General features: G+C 46.8%; 1 protein-coding gene across 1 annotated transcript in view; it reads left to right on the forward strand.

Annotated features, from left to right (window-relative positions):
* Positions 1 to 387: 387 nt before the first annotated feature.
* Positions 388 to 20,550, forward strand: part of T265_02472 (hypothetical protein) — a gene marked incomplete at both ends in the record, with an annotated part of 29,029 nt that continues 8,866 nt past the window's right edge. Inside the window, 6 exon segments of the mRNA XM_009166721.1 lie at positions 388 to 449; positions 534 to 701; positions 13,671 to 13,717; positions 13,730 to 14,111; positions 14,326 to 14,377; positions 19,201 to 19,331. Coding sequence (XP_009164985.1) covers positions 388 to 449; positions 534 to 701; positions 13,671 to 13,717; positions 13,730 to 14,111; positions 14,326 to 14,377; positions 19,201 to 19,331 — 842 coding nt within the window.

A 20,550-nucleotide genomic window follows, 5' to 3' on the forward strand; every position in this document is an offset into this window, starting at 1 on the left:
ACATGGACGCACTTTTCATCATTCAGAGGAAGGTGCCAGTCCAACGACCACTGCTTGGCAGCGTCTACATCCATTTGGAGGGCGCTGGCATTGGAACTCCAGGATTTCAAGTCGTCCGCAAAAAGTAAACATGGACTCGCAAGAACGTCTGGGAGGTCGTTGACGTAGATCAGAAACAGGAGTGGTCCCAAGACGGAGCCTTGAGGAACTCCAAGGGAGACCGGCGCTGGACAGGAATAGGTTGAGCCTATTCTCACTCGGAATGACCTGTCTGATAGGAACGCCTTGATCCAGCGAAGGATTTTCCCTTGAATCCCGTAAGACTCGAGTTTGTGGAGCAGCGAGACGTGTGGGACCCTATCAAATGATTTTGAGAAGTCAAAAGATATGGCATCCGATATGAGTCCTTCGTCCTGGGCCTGGGTTAAGCCGTCCATTAACGCGAACATGTTTGTCACGCAATAGCGGTTCGGGGGAAATCCGTGTTGAGCTGGAGATATCAGGTTGCTGGAAGTGAAAGTGATCTAGGATAGCTCGCTTCAGAATGCGTTCCATCACCTTGCACGCCACGCTAGTGAGGCTTATAGGCCGGTAGCTGCCAGACAACATTCGGTCACCAGTTTTGTAGATTGGCGTGAGAATCGCTCCCTTCCAAGTAGAGCAAAGGCGGCCTTCGTCAAGCGACTGACGAAACACCAGGTGTAGATGATTTGCCAGTGTGGGAAACGTTTCTTTCAGGATACTTGGGTGGACCTCGTCAGGTCCCAAACCGCAGAATGGGTTGAGGCCCCACGAGGATCCTGAAAGAAACATCCTCCACACTGGCAAATAATCTACACCTGGTGTTTGGTCAGCGCTCAAAATGAGCCAAAACTACATGTACGGTGTGTCGTATTTAGTACGTATCAACTTCAGCATTTAGGAAATTCGAACACTGCTGGCAACACTGGCGGCCCTCATTCAACGGATACTGAAACACCATTGGCTGTGTGGTTCACATTTCCGACCACTCAGAGCTCGCCTTGCTACTGGACTGACAGCCTGCTCGTCTTCTGATCAATCGCGTGCAACATACGCTTACCGGTCGTTGCGGTACGCGCTTGCAAGTTGTAAGTTTGTTTTGGCGTAAGATTCCGGCTAATACCAGGCCACATTTACTGATATTTCGAGTAGTCCCTCGTAAATTAAAAGGATAATCCAGTGATTCAACCAAGAGCCCGATGGTAATCCAAACACTAAGGAGTCAGACACTCAGGAGTCCCTTTCCCCCCTCGCTTTCGGGCTGCTCGAGCTTTCCGTTTCTGGCTCCGGAAAGGCCCTCCGAGTAAACTCTGTCATCCAATTTTCGGAAACACTGCTGAGGGAGAATAACCTAGTTTTCCCGCTGTTTTGTGAGTCCGATCTTTATTTGAGGTCCCCCATAACAACCTCCCCTTCGGTCTTCTCAACAGACAGCTTTACTTTGTTTTCTTCACACATCCCTGCAGGCCTCATTTCCACATATAAATAAATAATAAATCGTTCAGCTGTAGCACCCTTCCGGTACTTAGCTGCCGTGCCACCAGAAGGAAGCACGAGGGCTGGGATACTCTCAGGTCGCCCAAGCCTAGACAGGGGAAGTCGAGAGGCAGAGGTCGGGTTCAAAACACGGATCTTCCGGTCAGTAAATTCGCTCTCTAACCGCTTGGTCTATCTCCCTCCCCGTTTCCACATAGATTGACGTCCAATCCCGATCTTGGCTACAGACGCTGTATGCTACGATGAACCGGTACCCTCCACCTTCATTCTAGCGTGATAAGAACAATCAAGGTTGACGAGGGCAGTGTGACTCCAAGAATGGAGAAGGAACCAGTGCATATTTGCAAACGTAGCTTCAGGGTTGTCAGGCAGTGTAACCGGACCGTTGGGGACATAACTAGTACGATTGTTGCCTGAGACGTGAGTTCCTGAGGCCAGCGCAGCTTTGCAACTGAGGCGAGATTGAACCCAGGTATCTTTGCCTCAAACTTGAACCCAAGTCTTCGTTGGCAATTCCCGGGCATTTTATGGGCATAGTGAGTCTGGATGTTACACGAACAGCAAGGAGGATGGCCTATAATGACTCATGGTGGAAAGTGTCGAGCACATGTCAGTAATGCCAGCGGTAGTTTGTTACTGGAATCTTCTATTTTCAAGAAGTTGACATAGAGTGAATATGTGGTTCAATTTCTCGGGGCGAAAACCAAACCTCTTGTGTTGTGTTCGAACATTGTGTATTTCCGGAAACCTTCCGAGGAGTACAGAAGCGGCTACGTCCAGGGGACTCATTTCTCTATAAGTTTCGCCTTCTGCTTTGTCATTTTCACTACCAATCGAGAGCAAAATCGAGATGCCCCAACCATAAGGAATAAACTCGGCCTTCCAAAAGGAACAGAAGTGTGTTGAGACGTGGAAGTATTGCAGGGAGATAATGGTTATACAGTGGTTAAGGCGCGAACTTTCTGACCGGCGAGTTGGTGGTTTGAACCCGGCCTCTGCATCTCGACTACTCCTGTTATAGGCTTGTTATATAACTTAACGGTATCTCAGCATTCGTGGTTCCTTCGATTGGCATCGCAGGTGAGCACTGAAAGGGTGTTACAGCTGAGCCATCATCACTTTTCATCAAAGAACTGTCATTCGTTCTTTAAGCTTTTCCTTTTTTGAGGTGATCGATGGTCGAAATAATCTCTGACTGGATGGACAGTTCGTAGTTGATAGTTTGAGGCTCCAATATAGCTATTTGAAGCGTTCCCATTTGTATATCGGGTTGCTTTAACAGTTGGAGGACTGTACTCAGTTTCTATTCCAAGTGGTCCGCTATCCGCTATCTGTTTCTGCTGCACAAAAGTGGTTGCGTTAGTTGGGCAACAAGATGTAAGCGAAAAAGCTGAGCAAGGTCACTTCATATACAACTACAGTTGGGCAGTATGAAGCACGATGGTTTCTAGCAGACCTTGTAACCTTAGCTGGGAGGCCGAGAGCATTGTCGAGGCATTTCGGTATTGCGCATCGTCTTATATAAAGTCAATGGAGTCTGTGTTGTGCAGCCAAGACAGTCCTCCTATAGAGTGGATGTTTTAACTACAAATCACTGTTTACCAATCGATACGAAGTAGTTGGCTGTGAGCTGCGTTGTTGCATTGTTGAGGAGGTTGCTTTTGGTCCCTTTGTGTCTGAGTGGAAGGATGTCAGTGTTTCAGGAGTCGATATTTTTGTCTCGTAGCGAGGTACGGCTCGACTGTCGGTCACATGAGAGCATGGTCCGGTCCTCTTCTGTTCGCAGTTCCGGCTCGAATTGACCGACAACCTTTTACTGCTGATGCCAATGAGGGTATAGTCGACTTGAGAGACAGTGTGACCTTCTTTAGAGTACCACATGGGTAAGTGCCTATTAGGCTGCTTGAGACGAATGTTGGTCATGACTAGGTGGTTCGAGACGGAGCGATAAATCTGCCACAGTCCTCACCTCTTTTTCCTAGCTATGACGGTTGACGTCTCATCGGGTTACATGAGCGTTCCAGCCTTCTGCAGCGCCTAGATATCCCATTGACCATATTTTGAAACTCGCGTTCTTTGTCGGTAGTTACACTTGTTTTTTCAGGATATCTCCACAATAGGCTATGGCAGTTCCGGGCGTGGTGGGGTTCTCAGATAGGATGTCAAACATGCGATACCCAGTTTGCAGTCATGGAAACCATGAGGAGTTTTCTTCAACTGCAGGCACTCAGCAGGGTGTACACATTCCAGTAGCCAATGTGGTCAAATCTTTTCTTGTTCAGGGCCTCAGATAGCTTATTGCTCGACCCTGCCGCTCGGCCAACACATAGTGTATCCTCCTTTTTGTCGTCATCACCATCATCAGAGACAGCAACATCAGTGGTGACACGGATGCTTCAGTGCTGTGCAACTATGAATTCATCTAATTATATTTAAAGCCTTAGAGTGAAAAGAAGAGAAAAAGTGGGTGAAGGAGGGAAACTAGTACTGGTCTATGTCAAGCATTTGGAGGTGCCCCCACCTCCAAGCACTCAATCAAACAGTCTGGATAGAAACCGACAGCAGGAACCCCACTGACATTGACTGGCCGCCATTTCTTGCAACTTCTCCAGCCAAGCATAGACGGGGTCACGGGTATCCCCAACAACATCCAAACTCTTCGTAATCTCTTTCACACCCTTCTGCCGAGTAATATTGTTCACCTTGCGGTTTGCGCCATTCTAAGGAGGCACAGAAAACAATAACCTGGGCATTCGTGGCACATATCCAAGCCACTGCAATTAATGGTGCTGAGTGTTTTCCGCGATTGAAGTACCTGCCGCACAACCAAATGCCCGTTTCCTCGTTGCTAATCCGTTAATGCCATCCGACACCAGCAGCGCTTCTGAGGCATCGGTGGTCAAACATCTGAGGACGCCTCACATCATCTATCCACAGAAGCCACACACCCAACAACAACACAGCCCTTACACAACCCAGCCTTCCGCCTGTTATACGCGACCCTGGGGACTCAGTGGTACGCCTTTTTGACACAACAAATGACGCAAATTAGCAAACGTGATTTAGGCCTCTGAGGTTCTTGCACTGACCTCATCAGGCACATTTCCGTTAGAGCTAATACAACTACCGAGGTATGTAAAATTTTCCACAACTTCCACGGATTCTTCTTGAATTGTAAGGCTGTACATTCTGAAGCATGACCTTGCACTTTTAAAGGTGCAAGGCGCATGACGATGATGGTGGCCAGTCTATTCAACAGGGCTTGTGCTTCGACTTGATCCTCAAAGATGTGAGAAATGACGTCTACGTACTCCAAATCGACAAAGTTCTCACCAGCAGCAAATTGAACACCGGGGTTTTGAAGACCTTCCAGTGTTCGTCTCTTTATTTCATCAATGATGAAGTTAAACAAGAATAGAGTGAGTGGACATCCTTGTCGTACACCACTTATTGTAGGCGAGCTTTTGGAAAAAATCAAATTCAAATTTATCAGCTATGAACCGTATACCATAGGCACATTGATTCTAACTGCTACAGTGTCGATCACCGGAAAATGGGAGAGTGTGGGACATACAGCCAATTCTTGCAGGCGATAGCATTTTCAGTTTGTTAGGAACTTAAGTAGCTACGCATTGAAGGCGATAGTTTTGATGCACGAGCGTCGCTGACTGTGCGATTGGGCCATTTCTGCTTTCGGGAAGCTCACTATACACTCTCACGCCCAGGAGTACCTAAACATAGGGATCGGATTATGACCGTAAACTTCTGTGGCATACCCTGTTGAGCAAATGCAGTTAACAGCACTGACCGATCGACAGAATCGAACGCACCCTTGTAGTCAAGGTACACTAAGATTTTGGATCGTCTGTGCATATGGCGTTGCCCTAAAACCTGATGGAGTGTGGAAATGTGGTCAATGCAATCCCTACCCGCTTGAAATCCCGATTGCTTGTCACGAGTCGAGAGTTCGCGTACCACCATAAGACGACGAAGAGTCAGTGACGCCAACTGGCTTGTCACGACGTGATTCAAACTAACACTTCTGTGGTTGGTACATTCACTACAAGCACTCTTTTTGGAAATGGGTATCACTGTCGATTCACCCTAGTTGTGTGGGACGGTCTCTATCTCCCAAATAGGCCCAAATAGGTTATATGGACACTGCCTGAGAAACGCACCGCCATCCTTAACAGAACAGGTGGAAGATCGTCAAGATCAGCAGCACGATGGCGCTGTAGTGGAGATATACACTCGCACACTTCTGAGTGCGACTGTCCATCTTTCTCTTGAAGGCCAGGATTCCGGATCAGAGGTAGCAGGTGGCCAATTGAATTGCTGTTCGGAGTACTCTGTACAGTGTTCCAAACCTTTTCATTTGCTGGATATCAAGGAGCCGTTTCTGTCCCTGATAATTTCGTTGACAAGAGGTTTCTGAGGACCATTCGAACGAAGCAAATAGAACAGCTTACTTGTGTTTTGAGCGTTTTTCGCCTCTTCCATCTCTTTGGCCCTCCGGTTCTACCGAGCTTTCCAGTTTTCTCGAACACTCAGTTTTATCTGGCGTCGGGTGAAGTTGTGTTTGCGGCCACAAAGACACGGTTCTATCAGAGATCCAATGTTTGGATGAAGTTGGTTGGGTTGTACCGCAAAGGGAAGTTCCGGCTCAGAGTAGCTCTTTGGATATGTTTCCCCAGTGGCCGTGTATCGCTTCTCAGGAACTCTAGTATCACGTGAGTTGATTGATCTGGACATCTTGAATTGACATGGGATGTGGGACCAGTAACGTCCCCAGTATCTTTCGGGTCGTGTTCGAGAGGGCACTTCTAGTCTTTGTACAACCAAATAAAAATACTAACAATGAAATAATCGTTCACCTGTAACACCCTTTCGGTGCCTAGCTGCCATGCCACCCGAAGGTTGCATGAGGGCTGGGATACTGTCAGGTTACCCAAGCCTAGACAGAGTAAGTCGAGATGTAAAGGTAGGGTTCGAGTCACGGACGTTCCGGTCAGTAAATTCGAACTCTAAGCACTGAGCCATCTCGGCTGAGTCCGGGAGAAGCAAAATTAGGTGGTAGATCTGGAGTTGATACCCAGCCTAGGGATAACGGGGAGCGACCGCTTCAGTCGTGCGTTGAACGTTCTCTGTTCCTGGCCAGCATGAACTTGGCAGCCACCAACCGCAAGACAGCCATAGACTCAATTTGATCATGTGGCTATCAGTTACCGGTGGAGAGCGTCTTTTGAAAATAATCGCTCCTGGGGTATGCAGCTTGACTCTGATCATGCCATTACGCAAGACCAGCTATCACTTCGCTTTCCATCAGCACTACGTACACCAAAGCAGAACATCTTCATTAATCAATTGAGATAAGTTTCAGCCGCTCAATAGTGTCGAGCTGATCTGGCTAGAAAGCTACTGAAAACACTCATGTGGTTGACGAAGATTGCTTGGAGGTTAAATGGAAGCGTGTTAAAGAAGCTATGCTCTCAGCTTTCAGAACTCTCTGTCCAAGCCGTCCGACTCGACTTAATTAGTACTGGATTTCGTCGAGATCAGCATATCTTATTGCTGTCAGAATGGCCACACCAGTACCTAGTGACTGTGATGACGCGCACAGATCCCTCAAAAACCGGATAAGCAGGGGCTTGAAGAATAACGGAGAAGGCTGGTGGATTGTGAAGACCTAGGAGATGGAGAAGGCTTTCCCTGCAGCCAGCAGCCGCACCCTATCAGAGCTGATTCGATCAACCCGTCAAAAGAAGAAGCGAAACGATATGCGAAAAAGACGGAACGGAAATTCACTCCCTCAATCATCGTCTTCCATACCCCTCTACCAGGTCAACGGTTGGCTACCCCTCTGCTTCTGTCACTTGAATCGGGCGCGGGAAACAGGACTCTCTTCATCAAACGATGGTTCGGCACGCTCAATACATGGCCTAACTAATGCCGCTTCTAGTGCTGGACAAATTCTTCACTGGAAGTTCCCGTTGAACAAGCGAACACGTGCTTTCTATTTGCTTCGTCGCGGATTCTCCGACACCAACCCACACGAGTTATCGTCAACGATTGTCGAACACCTGAAGACGTCTCAGTCCCGCTCCTCGAACAGGTCGAGTCTCACAGCCATGCAACAAAACAGTCCCTACTTTAGCCTGATACAAGCTCCTTCAGGTTCAGGGATATGCAGCTTTGACACCATAAGTATCTGAAATTAGCAAACACAACCCGAGCTTTGCAGATTCGTGCATTGACCCCATCTGTCACATTACAATCAGAACTAATACAACTTCCAAAATACGTAAAACGCTCCATAGCTTCCAGTGTCCGCCCTGGATCGTAAGTGACTTGTTCAGCGTCCGAATACACATGAGAATGACCTTGCACTTACCAAAGGACGGGTTTTGAAGATTTTCCAGCGTTCGTCTCATTGTTTCATCGACCACGAAATTATATAGCAATGGAGAGAGTAGGCACTCCTGATGGACGCCGCTTTATGTATGGAAACTTTTTGAGAGCTCCCACACGTCAGGAAGTCTGCGAATACAAAGAACGTATTACGTTCATAAGCTTCCGCGACCTTCCTTGATGGGCAAGCGTGTCAGGGAGAACAAACCGTTCAACTGAGTCGAAGACGCCTTGGAAACCTAGGAATACTAAATTATGGGTCGTTTGTACGTCTGGCGTTATTCTAGCACCTGAATGTGAAGATTTAATCGCGTCAAATTATGTTCGGGATCGGCTGGAATATCCCGAGGTTTATGCAGTGCCACTGTTCGGTTTGATATCCAGTGCTAGGGTGAGCCTGGTGGTGCCGTGCCACAGACAAAACTCTGTACGAGGAGGTTGCATTTTTTTCAGTATAAATTCACATCTGATGGTGGAGTACTTAGAAGAGACTAGAGGACGATTCTGATAAACTCGTCTAACATCCGGGCCTGCCAGGTGATTTTTTCATACCCCACGCGGCCCAGGAGAACGAAGGGAGAAGCGACTCCAGACGAGTGCGTGGTCGAAGTCCACAATTGTGTTCCAAAATGACCGGCAGTCAGCTATTGATCCGCGCCATCGGTAACCGATGGCAGTGTGGTCGATTTGAGTTCGTGGCCGGCATGCCGTTTGATAACACCATATGACCAAGCGACTTTGGTTATTTCGGAAGCCTGTACTGCATAAGAACAGCCTGCGGTTGGCACACTATTGAAGCAGTCCTTCAACACTATCCGTACCGAGTCCACTCCATGTCGACCACCTAATTGAGTCTCAGATGCGGTAAGCCTGCCCACTTATGTATTCATATCTCGGGCGACCACAACGATACCCGAGCTTTTGGCTCGCCGCAACAGAATATTTATTGTTTCATATAAATTGTCTTTGATGGTGTCAGAGCTACAGTCTGTTGGGACGTAAGCAGACACGACAGACAGACATCGATTAACACGCCGCTTGACACTACTTTACAGGCTTTATCAGACGAACCGTACAGAGGTGACTATCAGCAGGTATCTGCCAGGTGACTTAGGACGATACCAACCCCTGCACATCCTGCCGCAGTAGCCTCTGAAATGCCAGAGGTGCGCAGCCGGAAGCGAGTGGAGAGTGATGGATTGGTTACTTTAACCACTGTGTTTACATCTTAAATTGGTGTTTTTGATTTACAATATGCATCAGTTCCAAGCGAGTTCAGTGTGAGAGCAAGAGTAGGTTGTTGTCTTGCTTTATAGTGCGAACATTGAAAACAGCCAGACAGACTCGGCGTCGATGCTTGAAGATTGGTCTCTTAATGGCTGAGGATGTCAGCGCCAGTTGACGGCTAGATGTTGCTTGCGAAACCGATGCAGGACGAACGGAGTCATCAGTCCTAATATGGAGAGAATTGTTAAAGGGTTGAGGAGAAGGGGAAGTAAATTGTGTGAAAGAGAAGGGAGGCATCAGCAGTAGCATGTTTTCGCTTACCGGCCTCGCTGTATGGTGAGGCGATCCGGCCGTTGTCGGCCGATGTGGCATAAGTTTATTTGTGTCTGTGCAAGTCATGTTTCTACGTGGGCGCCCATACTTAGATAGGAGGATGATTAGGGTCCTCAACCAAAGCCTTTGCCTCAAAAGTCTAACCCCAAAGCAGCGGGGCTTGGCAAGAAATGCAAATAAATTTTAATGGCCGAGGACATCGACGCTGGATGGCGAGTAGATGTTGTTTGCAAAACCGACACAGGGTGAACGGAGTCATCAGTCCTAACTAGTGGGCCTACAAGGAGAGCATTACTAATGGGGTGGGGAGAGGGGGAAAAGTATGTGAAAGAGAAAAAATAGTTGCAATTCATGATTGTACTTGGACTGGGATAGTGCCAGGGTGCCCACACCTAGACAGAAGGACGATTAGGGTCTTTAACGAAAGCATTTGGCTCAAAAGCCCGACCTCGGGGTAGCGGTGTTTGGCGGGAAATGCACATACAGTACCGTTTTCACGGAACACGTCGCCACAAATGTCCTAACCCCCAATCTGGAGGACCAGGAGACTGTTCGTCAGACGTCTAACAATTGATGAACCTGGTATGATAGACTGAATGTCGCGCGGACACCTTCCCAGTATAGCTCAATGGGTTACCGGGGTACACAAACCGTTACACCACGGTAAGATCCAGTCTCTTCGTCACGGGTTCAGCTTCAAAACAATCACTGGAATCGCCCAGTGGGCCGGAATAGAATATCGACACCAGCGCGCCATCAACAACAGAACTCCAACGTGAGGTATCACTCTTTCAACGCGACAACGCACCTAGCCCGGACAGTCTGTACCCCGCGCCCTTCAAAGAAGGTGATGGGGTCTTGGCGAATAGCCTGACGACCATATTGCAGAAGATTAGAAACGAAAACAGAATATCAGTGAAATGCAGCTCCTCGGCCGCAATCCCAATTTTCTGGAAATTCATGCGAAAGCCTTCGTGGTATCAGCATGGTAACCGTGTCACCCAAGGTGCTCTATGGAGTTATTCTGCGTAGGTCAGCCGATTATTACAAGAGACGGACTCGTGGGGACCAAGTTGAATTTCGCCCTATCCGAGGATGCATCGACAATATCTTTATCTTGAGACAATCTCTTGCACAGCACAACTCCATCAAGCATCCCACGTTGGTCCCACGTTCTTGACCTAGAAGCTGCTTTTGACTCGGACGGTCATCGGAAATTTTTGTGGCACCCGCTGACCTAAGGTGTCCTTTCAAAATCTACATCACTTTTGGGGGCAATGTGTGCGAAAGTTTGTGGGCTGATACGAGTATACGGGAGGCTTTCGCCTGAGTCCACCACGTCCACTGGTATAAAACAAGGCTTCCCTCTCTCACGTTTCCACTTCAACTTTGTTTTTGGTGTGCTGCTTAAAACCCCCCTGGCTGCCCGTTAGACTTCGCGGGTCGAAATGCTCCCGAGACTTTTGCTGACAAAAATTGAATATGCGGATTATACTGCTCTCTCTGGTTCGGATCCTTCAGAAATACGAACTATTTTGAATAGCAAATAGTCCAGCTGGAGATAGCCCGGTGATTGAGGTGCGAGTTTACTGCCCAGAAGGTCCGTGTTTCAAACCCAGGCTCAGCATCTCGACTGCTCCTGTCTGGATTTGAGCTACCTGACGGTATCTCAGCCCTCGCGCTTACTTGGGGGGGGGGCGTGGCAGCTGGGCACCAAAAGTGTGTTAGTGCTTAACGTGCCTAAATAGTTTTGCCCCACCGTTTGGCAAAGTCTATGATGCTGCCACTGAGTGAAATCAAACCCAAACCTCATGCTTACAGACGAGCCAATCGTCGTGGTAGATGAGTTTGTTTATATGAGAAGTTGCGTAAGTTCTTATGGACTGTTTGGAGATGAGATTACTACTCGAATAGGGAACACCGACTCCTATGGCCCCGACCTGACGCCAGTTTGCCTGTCAAGGGTAGAGTTTCCACTACGGCGGTTCGATTCATATTGCTCTATTTATCAGAAACGTAGCTTCTACGCGCAGAGGACAGATGAAAGATGTCAGTATTCGACCATCGGTGTCTCTGAAGCATTGGTTGAGTTTGGTGGGAACATCGGATTAGTAATGCTCTGATGCACGTCAGGTGGCTTTAGGAAAAAGGAACTCTCCTACGATAGATGAATTACTCGCGCTTTATAGGTTACGATGGTTAGAACATGTACTCCGCATGCCGGAAGACCATATTCTTTGCAGTGCGTATTTCGCCCAGCTCTGTGCTGAGTTAAAGTGGACGAGAGGTAGCCAGCGTATGGCCTGGCAATGAAGCATGTAAACGCTGACCACTGAACTGAGTCGGTTCAACTGCTGGCCCACCCCTGGATGGAGACTTGGATGGTTAACGGAACTAGCGGATGTGGCCCAGTCGCTCAGTGAGCGGTGCTCGTGCGTCAAAGCTATCGACTTCAGTGCGTAACTGCCTAGTTGTTATAAGTAACTGAACGTGGCATCACCTCTAATGCTTGGCTGTATTTCCAGCGCTCCCACTTTCCGTTAATGGAAACTTTAGTAGCTGGAACCAATGTACCTTTGGTAAGTGGTTTATAGCTGGCAAACTGAACTGAACTGGACGTATCGGTATTCCAAATCACGAATCAAGATATCTGATCACTTCATTCCATTAAATCAGAGTTCACGTGCCCCCTAGAGTACTAATCAGTGGTCCCCCGACCTGAATAAAACTCCAGAGACCCACTTTCACTCTGTTGTCTTGGGGACCCATTCACGGGAATTCAATAAGTGGGTTTCCAGGCAGCGTTCACATGAGAAATCATCGCCACAGGCAGCAAAATCGAAGTTGATACAAGACTCGCTGGAGCACAACCGCTAGGTTTGTTCGATCACCTCTGAATACGGTATAAAAAGAAGTCGTCCGGGAAGAAACCTGTTACAAGTCTACTACGGTCATTCAGAGGTGCGTACACATCTAAACACCTAACCACAGTTTGGACAGAAATCGACATCTCGAACACCAAGGACATCGGCTAATGGTCACACTTGCAACGCAGCGTCTGATAGAGGGAGGATCTTCAGAACCCCACCCTGGAACACGACCCATCGACAGCACTTAAGCTTTTCGTGGTGTATTCCACGCCCTTTTGTCAAGTCATTTCCATAATCTTTCTGAACAGGCGTGAATAGCTATGGTTTCGGCAGTCAGTGATTCGGCATTCTTAGCACATTGCTCCGAGCTACTGCAGGTGATGGCACTGAATTTTGTTTGCGACAGGTATCTGCCGCACAACCAAATACCCGTTTTCTCAGTACCGCATTACAAATTTGCTGATGCTACCTAAAACTGGTAGCGGTAATGATATATCGGTGGTCAAAAACCCGAAGATACCTCAGTTCATCCGTCTGCAAAGTCCGAGTCTTGTAACTGCAGGTGAGAAGTAGGTCACTTGAGAGCATTTCGAGGTGAGCACGAGGCGGACCGAAAGTCGATTGCCTTTCGCAACAGCTCGATTTTTTTTGCGCTTTAGGGTGATTTTTACTTCTATTTTCGACATAAATGAATTATTTGCCTTTACATTAGTATATTACCGCTACGGTTGCTTCAAAGTACTGAGATTGCTCACTCAAGTCTGACTTCTCAATCAGTGTTTAAACTGTGTTGTCTACCTCGGACTTTTCTACTCGCTAGTGTCTGTCCAAACTAAGGAAAATTACGGTCAAAATTGATCATGTCAAAGAACTCCGCTTGTTTTACTTGCCTCCAAGTCTCTCTGGGAGGCTCAGAAGGTACTTTATAGCTACAGCTGGTTAGCGCCCTCTTAGATTGAGAGGATGCGTCTACAGTTACCTCAGTATCAATTCAGCTGAGCGAAAGCTCCCGCTTTATGGTTCTATCCCCCGTTTTTAATCATAATAAAACTTTTGAAGTATGGACTTTTAGGATACGCACGAATTTTATCTTGCGGTAACTTCTGACTAAGCATATCGTGCTTTATCTATAGTTGAGCAGTATGGGCTGTGACTCAGTGTGTGAATAATTATTCAGTGCTTACTGTTAGTGAATTAGTCTCTTGCGGGGACTAATGGCACGTGGTCAGTGTCTGACACTTGATATCGAAACTGTCCAAAAGGCCAATCTCTATGTCCCCCATACCTTCTGTTCATGTGCTCCTTTCTTTTTAGGTTTTCAGACTTCTCCAAGACTCCTACTCGTGTTCAATCTGTTGATGGTAATTAGCCAGTCTTCCTGAATGTTAGAGGGCAAGATGGCTCTGCGGGCGGCATCCGGGTATGTCTTTTGCGCTCAACACCTGCATTTACATTTAGAAATCTGGTAAAAATAGGCTTGTGTGGTGCAGCCGTGTACTACTCTGTGGTAGAAGGTGTTTGGAGTACCTCCGACCAGAGTGTTGGACCCGTCTCCAAAGTAAAACATCGACTTTTACCACAGGCGTTCCAGTTTGTCAGCGATGTGAGTCTCCTTCCATTCTTCAATACAACTGTATTTATAGTTACCCTATCGAGCAACGGCTTCGTGGAACAAAGGTTGGTTGGTTTTCTACGTTCACGCCATGTGATGCTCCTCTTCAGGCGTTTCCAAGGTTTTCAAGGCCATGAACCAATGTGAATGCAGCCTTTGCCGCGCAAAGAAGTTCCTTAAGTCCTTTTGGAGTTAAACATGCAGTTCGACTCATCTGACAATACCGTATGCGTTTTTCCAGCCTCCTAGTGATCATACACCAACTTGAAATAAATAGATATTTCATGCTAAAAAGGTGTTCTGTTTTTCTCGGGGCTAACAAATAGTCGCCTCCAAGTTGCATTCTTTTTTTCTTAGAATGTCCCGTTCCAACGTTCTGCAGTTTTTGTCCATGTGCGGCCGATTAAAGGTGAGTAAAAATTTCTTCGAACTTATCCGGCAAGTCCCACCGCTAATATCCAGCTTGCAATTCCCTCTTTCAACGTTGTGTTTATTTCTACTTCCACTAGTTCCTATGAGTATGCCAACCTCTTGCTATTCTTCGTCCGCTTAAAGAGACAACTAGGAAGTCACATCTGTAACTGACGTCCCATTAGCCCTGGATTCTGTCTGACACAGAGGTTACATCCGTGGTTCCAGATGGCTACCCGCATGTAACAGGGGTAGTACCCTGCCAATTCGCGCCGATGGTTGACTAAACCGGGTGAGAGTAATTGAAAGGCTTTCTCCAAAGGGTCTCAGTGACGGGCTTGTGAAACCAGACGCTGTTTTGGGAGTAATGAGAACTGTCCACTAGTCCAACCGCTGATGCAACCACTTTGTTTTAAGGTTCTCTATAACCCTTAGTGTCCTCGATATGCACGGAATAGAAGTGCTTCCTCCAGTCGACAACCGGAAACCCTGGATAGGTTGGGCATGGCAGCCTTTTCAGCTGCTTGGCCTGTATTCTAACGAGGTATTCATAGAACCCTCTCTTTTTCACATGACATCCTCACTGACGACAGCACTCATGTGGTTTGAACCCGACCTCTCCCTTCCCCTCGTGCTCCCTTCATGTGGCATGGTAGATAGGCACCAAAAGGGTGTTACAGCTGAACGATTTCGATTTCATGTGGAAACACTACTGCTTACTTGGCACAGAACGATGTCAGTTTGCTTGGGTGAAACTCCATAATGATCAGCATAGCAAAAGGGCTTCATTGCTGGCCTACTGTAAATACCCAAGGCACCTAATATTCGAAAGGTTCGGTCTAAAAATCTGAATAGGAACTGACAGCACAGGTGCCCATCTTTTGGTTGGTGTCCCCATAAATTTGGTGTGACCGATCCACAGCATCGTCGTCGTCATCATCGACAGCATGACATCAGTGTTCAACGCCGATGCTTCACTTCCGTAGATTCACAGCTTGCAGTGTTGTATGTGTTCTACGAGCGAAGTACCTGATGCCTCCCCTCAAACATTCATGTTCTGAGAATCCGATTGTGAATTTGTCGGTTCCAGCCTATCCCAACTATACTTCTTAGGAATCAACGGCCAAAACCCAGATCATTGTTCAGGAGATAGGAAGGACATCTAAAAAGTCTTCCCTATGGCCATTTGCGTTAGTTGTTTCGGTTAAATTGCTTCACACGTTGTCCTCGACTCCCTTAGCTAGTCACAGTGAGAGGGGAATTTGTCGTGATTTCTCAGTTCGTAGGACCTGTGTTACAGAGTAAACTAGCAATTTGCAGTTCGGGTACTGCCTGAATGAAAGTCTGTGAATGGTCGGTACTGTAGGTCAGAGCAATGCTTCGTTTGTTCGAAGCCGGAAGTTTATCGACTTGATTTCGTATGTGTGTATAACGGCGTGATGAATATAGTTCTGATGATTGGACTTCACCTCACCTTAAAACGAATTATTCCTACAGGCCGGTCAACTAGCCTTGTGTGCAACATGCTGCGAGACGTCCAGAAGCGTGTTAGCACCAGGGCTTCCCCGTTAATTCCTTGACCTTGAGAAAAATCAAAACAACGATGACACATCGACCCATTTTTGCTTATTCCACTTTTTGAAAATCCAACCCCGTGATTTGGTAATCATCCGAATCCCGGCGCATTTCCCTGACCTCGTTTGTACACTGATTTGGTTTTGACGGTAAACTCAACTGAATCCCGCTTAATCTTCCTTTTACGATGGTTTGCTTCAGCTAAGTGCGCTGCACAAGGTCACCTCATGTTTCAGTTCTTACGATATTCGATATATCGCAACACATTGTCTAAACATGACACGGTACTCATAAGGTTGATGAGAACTTCGGCAGCCCACAACCGGAGCTCCTCAGGTAGGCACAGTTCCAGACTTTCTGTCACAATTATGTTCTACTTGAACCGAAATTTGATGGAATTCGCCAAATTTGGTTTCGACGGAAGAATCGACTGAATCGGTGCTGGCGAAACCCTCTAGTAATACAAACAGGGAGCACCCGGTCTCAGCAGATTACTGTTCCGAAGTAAACATACGAGTAGGTGAACGTTATTTACACGACGTCAGTTCACCCGCCAGGATAGCGTGGAGAACCTAATTTTACTCATTCAAATCAGGTCGAGGGTTCCGAGAGGCGGTTATCTGTTAATGAGCGGACGCAGCCTACACCACTTTCTACACAGTAAAGAGGGTTCTTCATGGCTTCTCCACGGGACTGTTTCCCCTACATTATGTGCCTTGGCGAAGCACGACATAGTCGTTGGAATATTCTGGATGCACACGAATAGTTGGATGTAGCGTATAGTTGAGAACAAAGGGAACAACGCCAAGAGACGATGGAATACAGGTTCGACTGCAGGAAGAAAAATGATGCATGCATGCGACCACACGTCCTTGGAACAATCGCAGAAAATGTGTCAGTGTGTCCAACTTAAAGGAGACTCTGAAAAGTCGTGCCCTACACAAAATATTTTTGGAATGCTGGTGAATTCATTTGCTGAAGTTCTCGCTTCATAAGTTTTTGCATGGTCTAGTGGTAGTCAAAACGTAGGGTCTTCAGAACTATATTGGTTCCGGCTTCGATTTCTGTCTTGACCTCTAATTAAGTAATACCTCAAAGTGCCGCTCCGATTGTTACCTATAAAGGTAATGTTGTGGTCCGCATTATTTATAATGTAATAGTCGTTCTGGTGCCTAGCTGCCCTGCCACTTGACAAAAAAACAAGAGAGCTGATTGACAGAGAGATTGGCTGAGCCCGGCCAGCAGCAGTAGAGATGATGAGGTTGGGTTCGAAGCACAGACCTTCCGGTCAGCAGTTTTGCACCTTAACCACTGAGCTATCTGCACGATGCTCCCTCGTCGTTGGACGCTTTTTTACCGCTTTCTTCTTCGAGACATGCATGATCAAAAGCGCTTTATGTATACTTTAAAGTGGAAATTCCTAGGCAGTTTATACGTTTTTGATTCAAACGTCCCCCAAAATGCCTTATTCTATTTCTGGCGCAAACTGTCAAGAGTTTGTCACCGTGTTCCAAGATTTCCAGTCATCCCGTTTCACGATTCTGTTCAACTTGCTACACATTCGGAACTGATTGTAACTTAATCTTGTCTTGTAGCGAGACTTGGACGTTAAGATCTCTTGGATCACCGATTATTTATTCATTATGGGGCTTACTAAGGAAGTGAATTTGAAAATTGCGTATTCTAGTACGAGACACCAGTCTACCCAATTGTCTGCCGACATCATAACGTCTAAAATAAGGCATAATTTTGAACTTAGAGGCTTTTTGTTGGCCAGACCACCTGATCAGAAGCATTTCATCGTCCTCCAATTGTACTACGGTTGTCCTTATGCTTTTTCAAAGGTGGTTCTGGCGGAAACAGTATGGATATTCTTCTAAATGTCGTTTACAAGAAAGCCTCAAAATATTCGGTGCATGCTCTCGCATTAAGTGTTCCTTGGATCCAACCTTCCCCATAATTGAGTAGAAACGATCCTCCTTGGTCTTTTCTCTGGTATGTTTGAAGCAATTTTCATTTGACATCCGTGTGAATGCTTTTTTCCAAATCTACCTCAGTGACTTGACAGTTACGGCTCTCATTGTTTCCCTGCAACTAGGGTCTTAGACTCTATGGGTATTATCCTCAAATTAGGAGTAGCGCCTGTAGATCTCCAAACCACCGTTTTCATCGTGAGATGCGCGAGAGAGTAGGTGCCAATTGGTGGTTGCAGTTCGAGTAGGCACAGGCGTTCACAACCAATACAATAAGGCGCATACACTAAAATGGCTCCATAGGAAGTGGCGGTGAAACCGTGTTTAGCTCGTCTTCGGTTCAGGATCACCTGACTTACTCTGATGCTTACCAGTAGTGTGGTTGTGCAGGACTTCGCGTCGGTGCCTTCTGTTGCCCAACTTGAATTAAACTTGGGATAATGTCAAGATTGGCTGGTGGATTATTGGCACTTACGAACCTGTCACATGTACCTGATAAACTTCAGTCAGTACAAAACGTGTGACGCGTCGCTCTTCTATGGTCGACCACTTCTGCCATGCGTTGCTGTTTCTGACTTTAAGTCGATTTCCCTCATACGTAAAATAGTCGTTTTCTGCCGATGAGTAGCCGGCCCGGGGTTCAAAATAAGCATGTTCATACGCTTTTGTCGAAGTCAATTTCCAAATATTTTGCTGAAACTGAGCTTCTGAATGTTCTGTTGGTTTCCTCAAGCGCGTGCGGACTTACAGTGCTCTAGATGCGAGTTTATGGATACTGTGCTCGAAAAAAAACAGTGTGGTATAATTTTTCTTTCGGTTTACTGTCTAGTTTTGATGACGCTTTATCACCTAGAGAATCAGTAGTCACCCAATCTGAGGACTGCATCCACCAACCATTACGAGCGGCGGTAGCCCAGTCATGCAACACGTCATTCACCGAAAACACGGTTATTCTCCATTCCACTAACATGATGGTGCGAACAATTATATGGCTTGGCAAAGGGAAGTGGACGGGACTACCAGTACTTTGATCCACCATCTTGGACGCAGTATTCCTGCCCCTCTCGGTTTTCCAAGTTTTACCCGCCGTTATTCAGCCTTTGATTGGACGTTAAGTATATCTTACCGGGTTCAATTCGAGCCCTACATCTGATAAAGTTTTGTTTTCTACGGTTGAGCTCAGAAAGTCCTCTTAGCAGATGGGGAAACAAAAGTCCGTCGAATAACACGCGATTCACCTTACGTCCGATTGTGTTCTCTGCAATCCCATCAGCACACTGTTCGTACGGGATGGACGCGTTACGACATAAATCAGCCCGAATCCGTTGCCGATCATATGTACCGTATGGCTCTAATGGCAACGGTAATTCCGACCTCAGATCAGACTGGCATTTCTGTTGAGCGGTAAGTAGGTTACTCTTCTCTGCTTGCACGTGGGTCTTTCTCCCCAAAATTCCCATTCTCCAAAAGACCGCTTCCATTTTGCTCCGTTTTTTCACCAAAGTAGTTGGGAACCCTCCTAAAATATCGAATACAGACTAACACCATCCATTCCTGAGACGAGTATCATTTTCCCTGCAGTTTTGGGCATATAACTTTCCATTATTCTCTTTTTCCCCTGCCAATAACTGTTGTACGCACATAACCAGTTTTTTCTCGCCTCCTAACTTCACAACACCTATTGCGTGTATGTTGCTTAGGGCTGCATTTTCGGGGTGGTCTTGTTGTCCACCAGCATGTTCGGATAAGGTGAGTGATTCCGCTGTACATCTCCAGTGTGAGACTGACCCGGCTCGTCTCGTCCTCGGACGTTGATCACGAGTCACGTGAAGTTCCGCCTTATGGCAAACGCACACAACAGCCTGTCTATATCACCGTTTTCATGTTTGGAGCAATGCCACACAGTGAACAACAGTGCTGGGTTCGATCAAATAGGATTAGATGGAAACTGATTTCAGTATTGTGCAGAAGTGGCTGATGAGACGTGGACGAATTAAAGACATAATGGTGGTATCGTGTAGCCGAGCCGCGTCGGTTTCAGAAATGTTTATCGCACCTGAACCTCAGGAAACTGCGAAGCGACGTAGAAAAGTCGGCTCATCAAAGTACCGTTTCTATGACCACCTGAAGCCGCTGCGACCCAGCAGATTGGCGATTCAGCTGTTTACTCACAGATGCGCACACAGTATCCTTTGTGATCTTTGTAAAGTGTTTGCGGCCATTCTTAGGCTTTTTCGGTGGGACGTGAACGATGGTGCAATCAGTGTGTGTAGACACTGCACTTTTTTAACCGAACATTTTACTCATAAGTCTGCTGAAAACTCTTCCACAGTCCACGACCCGTTTCACCCTTCGTGGATCTCATCAAGTGGGTGTAGTTCTTACCATTGTTGTTCTCTGATTAGTGACCACAAAACGAAAATAAAAAGTACTCAGTCCATAAGGAAATCTGCACCTTCGAGAAATACACTCATTTGCAAAGCAATTTGGTTTTCACGAGAGACTCAACTGAATCTCTTGTTTTTGATATTCTACAACTGAATGTGCTGCACATAGGCCGCCTCATGCTTCAGTTGGCACGATATTCGGGATATTGCAGTATATTTTCATAAAGGAAACTACT

Source organism: Opisthorchis viverrini (genome assembly GCF_000715545.1).
Source record: "Opisthorchis viverrini unplaced genomic scaffold opera_v5_30, whole genome shotgun sequence".
Lineage (NCBI taxonomy): Eukaryota > Metazoa > Platyhelminthes > Trematoda > Opisthorchiida > Opisthorchiidae > Opisthorchis > Opisthorchis viverrini.